We start from the raw sequence: 12,028 nt of genomic DNA on the forward strand, positions 1-12,028 counted from the left end.
GTCCTATCCTAGAACAGAATCCTAGACTGATTCCGACTAAGTTTTCGTGGGCAGCAGCTGACTGTCTCGGGGTCTGCTGACAGGGGTGGTTACCGCACCATCCTGGCTTATAAAGTGGGGCTTGTCTTGGAGATCAAGGGACGTATTCTGAAACGTTCGCCGCCGCGAAAGTTTCGCCCTGGCCACGCCTCCGCCGTTGCGGCGCGCTCTGAATGGCTGCTTTGACAAAACCGGAAATTCAGGTGGCGCAAGTGAATTTCCGGTTTTGTCAAAGCAGCCATTCAGCGCGCGCCGCAACGGCGGAGGCGTGGCCAGGGCGAAACTTTCGCGGCGGCGAACGTTTCAGAATACGTCCCCAAGAGCAGGTGTTGTCACACCAAACAGCTGTGCTGACCTCAGCCTCCTACCTTTCACCTGTCCTAGTCTGCAACAGAACTGACACTCAAACCCACTGAGCTTTGCTCATGGCTGTGCCCCCTCCACCTGGCCTAGATGTCCAAGATCTTCAAGAGCTTGCTTCTGTATGTACACATGAACAATCTAGCTCACAATCTCCAAGACACCCCAGCCACTTCTCCTTTCATCCATATTGCTGAAAGCAAGGGATGACTGTATCCAAAGTAAGAAACATAAAATGTTAATCATTAAGCAAGCAGTGTCTTCCAACTAATCCTTGAATCGTGTACCACCTATGATCATAATGTTTCCAGCTCTGTGTCCAGTCACTTGGGCATTCACCTATGTGATTGCTGCTGGAGACCACTGTTCCAGAAGTGAATTGTTCTGGTGACATACACAGATCAAACTACTCGTGAAATTATTATGGCAGCAGAAATAGTAGAGCTGAGTGACTTGTGTACAAGCATGGCATCAGTATACCCTTGTGATGAGGTGCTTGCATGCCTTTCTGCAGGTTTTCCCACTCAGTTTAATTCAAAGGCCATTGAAAATAATCCAGGTGCCAGCCAATTTAATCTGAGCGCCAGCATTTTTAATCCAGATGCCACCACATTTAATCCCAGCGCCATCTGAATTAATCCGCGTGCCAACTCAGTTAATCCTTGCGCCAGCCATTTTAATCCAAATGCCACACATTTTAATCCCAGTGCCAGTCAATTTAATCCTGTTGGAAATTGATTGAGAAACAAATAATTCTTGCAGAAGAGGTCGTAACAGGCGTCATGAATGCCGTCTATTCATTCATGTGATCACCATATTATTGGCTTCAGCACTATAGGAGCAAAGTTTCCACGCTACCGTTCTCGTCATTACTGCTTCAGAAACACTCCCGTGTGTTATACCGCTCGCTCATTTCCTCCTTTTCGAGTCGCATTTCCGAGTGACAAGAGTGACCCACATAAGTGAGTCAGAATCGTGACGGATATTACGCGAATTGGGTTGGCGATCATGACATGCGATTTCCTTCCCTATCATCTTGCATATCGATCCACATCGTTCGCAAGGGTAAAAACTTGCTCACCATTACTCAGGCACTTGACATAATCACTAAGCGATTCAATATAGCTCATTAAGCTTGTGTCTTGCATACACTCTTATGCTTCCAACATGCACATCAAACGAAATGGTTCTCAGAATGTAACAGCCTATTCTTGAGTAACATGACTAGGTCACTAGTGACCTACTCGACGTCACCGCCGTCGCACATCTTCTAACCTGCCTGCTAACATATAGAAGGAAATCGCTTTTAAAGCTTAAAAACCTGCTCCCTATCATAGACTCAAGTGACGTGATGACTAATGAAACTCGTGACGTCACCACGCTTCTCACTCATGCACTATCCTAAACTGCCGGCATGATTATCAAACGAAGTGCATGGTTGGGTGAGAACCAGGATGACATCATGCGAGTCACATGTGATCACCTCATTGACTGGGTGATAGTGAGCCGGTTATTACCCTTTATAAGCCACTCCGTTTGATATGCATGTCGGCAGTTTAGGATAGTGCATGAGTGAGAAGCGTGGTGACGTTACGAGTTTCATTAGTCATCACGTCACTTGAGTCTATGATAGGGAGCAGGTTTTTAAGCTTTAAAAGCGATTTCCTTCGGTACGTTAGTAGGCAGGTTAGAAGATGTGCGACGGCGGTGACGTCGAGTAGGTCACTAGTGACCTAGTCATGTCACTCAAGAATAGGCTGTTACATTCTGAGAACCATTTCGTTTGATGTGCATGTTGGAAGCATAAAAGTGTATGCAAGACTCAAGCTTAATGAGCTATATTGAATCACTTAGTGATTATGTCAAGTGCCTGAGTAATGGTGAGCAAGTTTTTACCCTTGCGAACAGTGTCGATTGATATGCAAGACGATAGGGAAGGGAATCGCATGTCATGATCGCAACCCAATTCGCGTAATATCCGTCACGATTCTGACTCACTTATGTGGGTCACTCTTGTCACTCGGAAATGCGACTCGAAAAGGAGGAAATGGGCGAGCGGTATAACACACGGGAGTGTTTCTGAAGCAGTAATGACGAGAACGGTAGCGCGGAAACTTTGCTCCTATAGTGCTGAAGCCAATATGGTGATCACATGAATGAATAGACGGCATTCATGACGCCTGTTACGACCTCTTCTGCAAGAATTATTTGTTTCTCAATCAATTTCCAACAGGATTAAATTGACTGGCACTGGGATTAAAATGTGTGGCATTTGGATTAAAATGGCTGGCGCAAGGATTAATTGAGTTGGCATGCGGATTAATTCGGATGGCGCTGGGATTAAATGTGGTGGCGTCTGGATTAAAAATGCTGGCGCTCAGATTAAATTGGCTGGCACCTGGATTATTTTCAATGACGTTTGGATTAAACTGAGCGGGAAAACCTGTAGATCACGAAGGTACAATACTTGACAGCATGTGCCATGTTCTCTACACATACAACTGCATATATTGTTTTCTTGCCTTTTATTGTTTTTAATGCTATTAGCATCCTTTGCCTACTTCAGCAATTTTGAAACTACCTATCTATTAGCCTCTTACACTGACCCAGTTGCGCAAGCTGTGTACCGGCTTGGGACACCAGATAAGTGATTGTGCTGCTGGCGTGGTCATCCAATCATAGTCGTTCCAACTTTGTAATCCCACCTTTGTCGCGCCATCATGGTGCCATTGTAGCTATTCCATCATCGTCACTACAGTGTCCTTATCCGACTCTCGTTATGCCGTTGTCGTCATGCAGGCGTCGTGATACCATCATCGTAAGGCATTGACATGAACCCCCCCTTTCCCACAGAACAGATTTCAGGAAATGGACTCCTACAGAGTGATGTGGATGAAAGGGAAACCTTGAATGTGAAAGCAAAGCGAAGGTCAGTGGCATTTCGAAGGGGAGCGGGGGGTTGTCATGTCACCATACCTTGAACATAAGTTTATCCAGTTTCCCCGCTATCGCTGTGGTGTCTGTAGTAGCAGCGTTTTCTTGCCTTCTCACGTCACCTTTTCTCTATTCCCTCCCCCCTCCCCTTGTGTGGGAACTGCGAGCGAAGAGTAACAAGGCTGTTAGTCACTTGTCTCGCAACTGCGTCTTTTCTACCCATTATCTGCCTCTTCTCCCCCTCCTCTCTACCATTTTCTCTAGTTTCCCTCTGGACTTGGGTATAGTAGAAAGGTAAGCGCTGCAATTTCTGCAGTGCTTTTGTGGGGGGTCACAGATAATTACAGCTGTCAAGAGGTTGATGTGGTGATCAACGCCCACGGAGCTCCAGAGGGCATTGTGCACATTCGACGTGGTGCAAAGATCCAAACATGTTTCATGCATCTCCTTTCCTCTCTGCCACGCTCCTTCTGTATATGGATGGATGGATGGGTGGATGGATGCTATGAGCGTTCCCTTTGGAATTGGGCAGTGGATTGCACCACCAAGCTCTTATTAATTGCCTAATGTCCTACCTATGTTTAAAAAAAAAGAAAGAAAAAACACAAATAATTCCCATAACCAAACTTTCTGAACCCCTATTGGAAACATTGCTTTTTTACACATCTGTTGTTTGTCGTTTCCCTACTTTCACCAATCTTCTATTTGCCTTTTACTAATCTCTATTGCGGGCAGGCTTACCTTCCCAATAACTTCTGAAGCGTGCTGCCGATTGTACTTACTGAGATGCCCCTTTCTGCTATCAAAACGAGCTCATCGTGCATGTTACTATTATTCAAAACACGAATAGAAGTATGGGCTCTGTGCCGCAGAGAAAAAAATTGTCGTGCGAAAGGAAGAGAAAATATGATGAGAAAGTTTACAGTATCACGCACATCATAAAAAAATAATGTAGCGACAACCAGTAGCATAATTCACAACACAGATCTTCATCATGTAAAAAAAGGTTGTAGTTCGCACCCATCTATTTCTTCTACATTTGTGCTTGTATTAGTTTTCGTGGGTTTTCATTTCGCGAGTGCGCATTCGCAACTGCTAAAAAGTACAGTATTGCAAGTGCAGCGGTAATAGGTACTTCAATAGATTCCTTGCGTGAACTGTACAAACGATGCCTAACCGACCGCAGACGCATGCGCTGTAGCTTGAAGGAGGCGATGTATAGGTGCTTTCCAACCATAGAGAAAGGCCACTTTCCAAGGAAGCCTTTCTTACGCGCAGCTCAGCACTATTGTAGCGGCCCGTCTCCCCACTCTGAGAATTTGCCCTTTGAGCGAAGGTCTCTGCCTAGGCATCCTTCTCTCATTTGGCGCCACAGTCTTGGCAACGACTCAGTATCAGTTCCACCTTGTTAGGAATAACTTCTCCCATGTATGACACAGGCAGCCGAGACTGTGAGTTGTTTGGTGTACCGCCTTGAACACTCTACTAGTGAATTCCCGGTAAGCGCTGAAAGTTTTTATTTCTTCTCATTTTCTTTTTCTTTTCCACACTAAATATAAGTATTGCTCAAGTTTGCCAAAAATGTATCGTATATCTAGCCGCGTTCATGACTGCATGCGTACGGGTGACTCCGAAACCACGATGTCGGGACCATTGAGCAATACTACGCCGTGTCACCTGCGCACGTACGGCTCCGGAACTACGAGGCCGAAACCGTTTAGAAATTGCTCTGTATTGAGTTACCCATCGCAACCAAGAAAACACTTCTATCGCGGACAAATCAAAGAAGTTTTTAGGCATGTAGGGCCCTCGGGGCTGTACTTGTCGGCGATAAGGTAGCCTCCCCAGCTGCAGGATTATTTGACTGAGCTATGGCGAATGCTCGGTTGCCATAGTCGGAAGTTCGCAGGTCGGACACTGCGCTTGACGCAGGCGAGGCAGACAAGCTGACAAGCTGGAAGAATGGGCGTTTATTTGCAGTGCACATCGGAATATAAAGACAGGTTAAGGAAGGAGGGGAAGGGAAACAAAGTAAGAAAACTTAAGATAGGCAACCAGATTGGCACGTGTAGCTGTCGACTTCAACTGAGAAATGATAAGAACAACACTGCAGTTATAACATTTCTCCGTCAATAATACTGAAGACGCTGCACAGGTCTGCACTCTTGAGTTGAGCGTCGGAGTTCTGTGGCCACTGTAGGTTCACCGTTTCTCTCTTGTGCGTCCAGGGGTTGAGGTGATGACTGACGCTGTGGTGGTGACGTTTCACGAGTTTCGGCTTTTGCCTTTGGCCCTGCTCCGGGAGTTTCTTCCGGAGTTCTCGAGGTGGACAAGCTTTCACTTTCCTGTGGCCTTGGGTAGCCATTGGGTCTTTCCTTGTGTGAACTTGATCAACAAGTCGCCGAACGAAGCCCTCAGGTGTCTCCACTGTCACCGTCCTACCTCCGCCTGCTGACTTTACCATGCCCGTCTTCCACTTATCACCTTTACCAAAGGTACGGACGTAAACATTTGTGTCTGGTGCAAGAGTTCAGTCATCCGATGTTCCCGATCTTCCTGCAACCAAAGGAGGAAAACATGTGTCGAGGCGGGACCGGATTTGGTAGCCAAGAAGAAGTTCCGAAGGAGATTTGCCCGATGCAAAGGTGTTCTCCGGTAGTTGAAAAGTAGTCTGCAAAGGTAATCTTCTAATCTGCCCTGGTTCATCTTCTTCAGCCCTTCTTTAACAGTTCGGACAGCTCTCTCTGCTAGGCCATTCGACTGTGGATGAAACGCAGCCGTGCGCAGGTGGGTTATGTTGTTGTTCACGAAATCGGTAAATTCTTGGCTAGTGACCTGCGTCCCATTATCTGAAACAATGGTGCGAGGAATGCCAAACCTGCTAAAGAGGCTGCGCAGGCAAGTAATAGTCGAAGATGTGGTCGCCTGTTTCATTGGTACGGCCTCAAGCCATTTGCTGTGAGCATCTACGAGAACAAGGATCATGTTTCCTTTGATTGGCCTCGTAAAATCTATGTGCACTCTCGACCAGTTTTCCTGGCAGGTCGGCCAGTTAACTGACGGAGCAGATGCCGGCATTGGTTGATTTTGGATGCAGCTTGTGCACCCCGCTGACAGTTGTTCTATGTCGTGGTCCATTCCTGGCCACCAAAAAGCTGACCGAGCGATTGATTTCATTGCTGATGGTCCTTGATGTGTCTCGTGCAACATGTGCAACATTCTATGTTGCGCATTAACTGGAATGACAACTCTACAGCCCCAATACAGCAAACGGTGGGCCAATGACAGTTCCAGTCTGCGGTCATAAAAGGGGAGTAAGCTTCGTTCTAATGCTTTAGAGCTTGGAGGCCACCCGTCTCTTCTGTACTGCACGACCTTTGCAAGTACTGCGTCACCTGCCGTCAGTGCCTGCAGTTCTTCTGCCGAGACCGGCCCCTCCTGGACACATGCGAGTGCCAGAACGTAGTCAGGTGGCTCCCCTTCCATCGTTGGCTCCAAAGTTTCTTGTGGCAACCTACTAAGCGCGTCCGAGTTCAGGAGCTGCTTGCCTGGCAAATACTGTAACTTGTAGCAAAATCCTCCCAAATACAGCGCCCAGCGCTGTATGCGAGCAGCAGCCAGAGGCGGAGTGGGCCGATCCGGTCTCGGCAGACCCAGGAGCAGCTGGTGATCTGTGACCAGGATGAATTCTCGGCCTAGAAGGTAACCACGAAACTTTATTACTCCAAATATGAGGGCCCGTGCTTTACGTTCACGTTGCCAATAATTTTTTTCTGCTTTCGACAATGTCCTTGAATGAAATCCGATTAGCTTGTTGATGTTCCCTTTCGTGTGAAAAAGCACTGCGCCGATACCTTTTTGCAATGTGTCGCACTGTAGTTTCAGCAGTTGTAAAGGGTCGAAGTGAACCAACACCCCTGCCTGCTGCAAACACCGTTTTGCTTTATCGAACGCCGTTTGTTGCTCTTGTCCCCAGAGCCAATGTCTGTTCTTTTCCAGCAGCCGATACAGTGGAGCGAGCTGAGACGATATGTTCAGCAAAAATTTTGAGTAGAACGTGATCATGCCAAGAAAAGAACGAAGCTCCGCTACATTTTTCGGGCTAGGGGCTTCTGTGATAGCTTCGACATTCTTTTCTATTGGGTGCAAACCTTGCTGATCGATTCGATGGCCGAGATATGCAACGGACACTTGCCGAAATTTGCATTTGTCGAGGCGCAGTTTAACACCACTCTCGCGGAAACGTTGTAGAACAGCTTTTAGGACGTCGTCACTTCCTGCTCTTTCGGACGCCACGACATCAGCCAGATAAGCTTGCGCGCCTGATAAGCCTTGTAGAACTGTTTCCATTATGCGTTGAAAAATGGCTGGCGCAGAGGCAATGCCGAAAGGTAATCTGTTGTAGCAGAAAAGACCTTTATGCGTATTAATCATGCATAACTGGCGCGATTCTTCATCGAGAGGAACTTGGTTATATGCGTCACGTAAATCCAGTGTGCTCAAATGTTTTCCACCACTTAAGGACGCGAACATGTCATTGATTACTGGCAACGGGTACTGCTCCAGCTCACATGCCGAATTTAAAGTGACTTTGAAGTCGCCACAAATCCTAACGGTGCTGTCCTTCTTAAGGACAGGTACAATGGGCGTAGCCCACTCGGAATGCGGCACTGGTGACAAGACGCCTAATGCCACGAGCCTATCAAGCTCTTCAGATACCTTGTCGCGTAGAGCGAAGGGAATAGATTGGGGCCTTACAGAACTTGGGTGTGGCTCCCTCCTTCAGCTGTAGGTGCGCCGCAGGTCCTTTGATCAGGCCCAGATTCGAGCTGAAAATATCTGGAAACTCGGCATACACGTCAGCAATGACCTGCATGGGGGTAGACGGCTGTGCGGTCAGCGGCTTGGCTGAGAGGCTGAGGACCGGGGAGCCTGCGTCGCTCAGGAGGGAAATTAGGTCTCTACCACATAAGCTTGGACCGGGGCAATCTAGCACCACCAATGCAATTCTACAGTTGTACTGTCGTACGACACCGGCAACAGGAGCTCTTCAAAAACTGGCAATTTTCCGAGGTAGCATGATAACTTCGTGCGTGAAGGCCGTAGTGAAGGCCAAGTGTTTTTGTGCTGCTCAAATAGCTGTCGGGACACGACGCAGACCGGGGAACCTGTATCGATAAGCATTGATACGTCCACACCTCCCTATGTGAAGGTGCATCGTATTGGGGGCTTCACATTAACCTCCCGCGTCGACTTTAGCGTCCAAATGTGCGTGTTATCCTCTATGTCTTCAACTGTCTCCCCTTCCTTAACAGTCAGTACTCTGCCACGAAATCTCTGGGCTCCTTCTCGAGTTCTAGATCTTGCGCTTTCTTCGTTCAGACATTTTACTGCTAGGTGACCACGTCGACCGCAGTGATAACAACGAGCATTATTCCAACGGCAGGCATTACTGTTGAGCTTTATGCTGCCACAAGGCCCACATTTGGCCAGTACCTCTTTCGTTGAGGCTGACTGCACCTTAATTTTAAGCATTGCCTACGTGTCTGCAGCCATTTTATTGGCATCCTTATCTGCAGCTTCAGCCGACAGTGCCATCGTTTCAGCGTCCTCTACGGACAGCTCTTTCTTTGTCAGGAGTTGTTTCTGCAGTGCACTCGATCTTATGCCGCACACAATTCTATCCTGTAGCATTCGGTCGAGCATGGTACCAAAATTGCAGTTGTCGGCAATTCGACGAATTTCAGTAATGAATTCTTGAACAGACTCGCCACCAAGCTGGCAGCGGTTGAAGAAGCGGAAGCTTTTGGTAATTTCATGGTGCTTGGGATCAAAAAACTCGTCCAAGACTTTCACGACGTCTTCGTACTCCAAGGAATTCGGCTTCTTCTGTGCTACTCGTCCTGCTAATATTTGAACGGTGCGCGTGCTTAAAGCTGCCACCAAAAGCGCCCGTTTCTTTGCCGACTCCGTCATACTCATTGCCTCAAAGTATGCCTCTGTCTTGATAACATAGGCCTTCCAGTTGTCTCTTTCGTCGTCGAAGTCGGGCAGTTGCTGGTGTGCCATCGTCGAGTCGTCGCCCCGTGGCGTAGCTGCCGTCCTGTGCTTCAAGGTTTTGCCAGGGGTTTTGCTTTCCATTTCTCGTTGCCACTCTTACATCGTAGGTCAGGCACAAGCTGACAAGCTGGAAGAATGGGCGTTTATTTGCAGTGCACATCGGAATATAAAGACAGGTTAAGGAAGGGGGGGAAGGGAAACAAAGTAAGAAAACATAAGATAGGCAACCAGATTGGCACGCGTAGCTGTCGACTTCAACTGAGAAATGATAAGAACACCACTGCAGTTATAACATGCTATAAGGTTTCTTTTTCCCTTTTTTTTTTTTTGATGGTGAGCTTGAAATTCACCTCCTCCAGTGCACAACTTATGCAGGCTTGGAGTGACGCCTGTCACAGGCAGAAGATGCCGAGAGCGAGTGGGGCTGTACTAATCCGGGTAAATCCAAATTAGCAAGGCCTACAAAGCTTCAACAAGACACTCCCTCACCAGATTAGGAATTGGCCTCCCTGGTGCAGTATTTGGCCACCCCCTCCCAAATGGCTAACTCAATTACCCAATGGCCCTCAGTCCCCAGCAGCTGCGGAGCACCTGACCACTGCGGTGGTCAGACCTGTAACGCAGCAGAGGGTGCTAAGAATCTATGGATCCGGACAAGCCGCCAATGGAAACTGACCCTTGCAACGTTTAACACCCGAACCCTCTCGAGTGAGGCTAGTTTAGCAGGACTCTTTGAGGAATTATCAGACATTGCTTGAAATAGCATCGGCCTTAGTGAGATTAGAACTGGTGAGGCTTATACATTGCTGAATAACGGACATGTCCTCTGCTATAGAAGTCTCCTAGATAAGAAGCAATACCGGGTAGGATTCATAATCCATAAGGACATAGCGGGCAACACTGATGACTTCTACAGCATTAGTGAGAGGGTAGCTGTAGTTGTAATCAAACTTAAAAGAGTTATAGAATAAAGGTAGTACTAGCCTATGCTCCAACATCCAGTCACGATAATGAGGATGTAGATCAGTTTTATGAAGATGTTGAATTAGCGATGAGAAAAGTGCAAACTCAATATACTGTAGTAATGGGCGACTTCGATGCAAAAGTGGGGAAAAAGCAGGCTGGCGAACAAGCAATTGGCAACCACATCGTCGATTCTAGGAATGCTAAAGGAGAGATGCTGGTAGAATTCACAGAAAGGAATAAGCTTCGAATAATGAACACCTTTTTCAGGAAGCGCAGCTACAGAAAGTGTACCTGGAAAAGCCCTAATGGTGAAAGAAGAAATGAAATTTACTTCATACTTTCTGCTTATCCCAGCATAGTGCAGGATGTAGAAGTGATAGGTAAAGTGCAGTGATCGTAGGTTTGTGAGGGCTAGGATTCACCTGAATTTGAAGAGAGAAAGAGCTAAATTGGTCAAGAAGAAACAGGTCAACCTAGAGACAGTAAGGGTAAAAGCAGGCAAATTCAGGCTGGTACTTGCAGACAAATATGCAGCCTTAGAACAGAAAGATGAAGATGACATAGAGGCAATAAATGAAACTGTAACTAGTCTGACTTCAGAAGCAGCAATAGAAGTGGGAGGTGAGGCACCAGGGCAACCAGTAGGCAAGCTCTCCCAAGTAACAAAGGCCCTAATAAAGAAACGAAAAAAAAAATGAAAGTGTCCAACTCAAGAGATAAGATAGAATTCGCGGAACTGTCAAAACTGATCAACAAGGCGAAAATAAGTGATATTCGAAACTATAACGTGAGAAAGGTTGAAGAAGCCGTAAAAAATGGACAGAGCCTGAAATCAGTGAGATAGAAACTTGGCATAGGACAAACGAAGATGTATGCACTGAAAGATAAGCAGGGTAATATCATCAGCAATCTCGAAGATATAGTAAAAGCAGCAGAAGAATTCTATACTGACATGTACAGTACCCAGTGGAGTCGGGACAACACAATTAGAAACAGTAATGAACAGGATACAGGAACTCCTCCGATAACTAGTGATGAGGTCAGAAGGGCCGAGACCTTTAGGTATATGTACACCTTCCAAAAGCCCTTGGATTTCAAGTGGATGGAAGCACCAACCGGTCAGCACTCGAGATAAGCAACAGGCATAGGTATACCAGTACAATGTAGAAGGGGAAATTTTGAGGAAGAGAAAGAAGATTAGGGAATGTATACAAAAATGCTAGAATGAAAAGCATGTTAGCATACTTGATTAACTTGATTAATGCAGGCTAGGTGACTACATTTGTCACCGCCCCGTTTCAAAGGGGATGCCAATACTTCATCAAAAAACGAGCATGTGGGAGGTCCGTGCAGAGGCATACAGGGATATTTGTTTCCTTATTTAACCACAGCCAGCAACACACACACAGTGCTCGCGAACGTTTTGAGCTGTAAAAGGGAATTCTCTCTCAATGTAATCCCCCCCCCCCCCCACCTTTCTTTTTGCTGACTAGGGCTTCTTGGCTGACGTCGGACAGATTTGGCTTATCTGGTACCCACATGGATATCTTGTAACAACTTCTAGAAAACAACGGTTGGTTAGACAACTTGTAGATCATGTGGACACATGAGAATGGTATTAAATGAGATCATGTCATGACCATGTGCACACGGTCATGCAAAGAACATG

General features: G+C 46.8%; 1 protein-coding gene across 1 annotated transcript; it reads right to left on the reverse strand.

The window, feature by feature from the left end:
• Window positions 1-2,822: 2,822 nt before the first annotated feature.
• LOC142566584 (uncharacterized) lies at window positions 2,823-11,816 on the reverse strand. The gene has a single exon (XM_075677421.1). It carries the CDS (start codon window positions 9,472-9,474, stop codon window positions 8,872-8,874), a length of 603 nt encoding a protein of 200 aa, XP_075533536.1. The 5' UTR covers window positions 9,475-11,816; the 3' UTR covers window positions 2,823-8,871.
• Between the last annotated feature and the right edge of the window lie 212 nt (window positions 11,817-12,028).

Source organism: Dermacentor variabilis, unplaced genomic scaffold (assembly GCF_050947875.1).
Source record: "Dermacentor variabilis isolate Ectoservices unplaced genomic scaffold, ASM5094787v1 scaffold_13, whole genome shotgun sequence".
NCBI lineage: Eukaryota > Metazoa > Arthropoda > Arachnida > Ixodida > Ixodidae > Dermacentor > Dermacentor variabilis.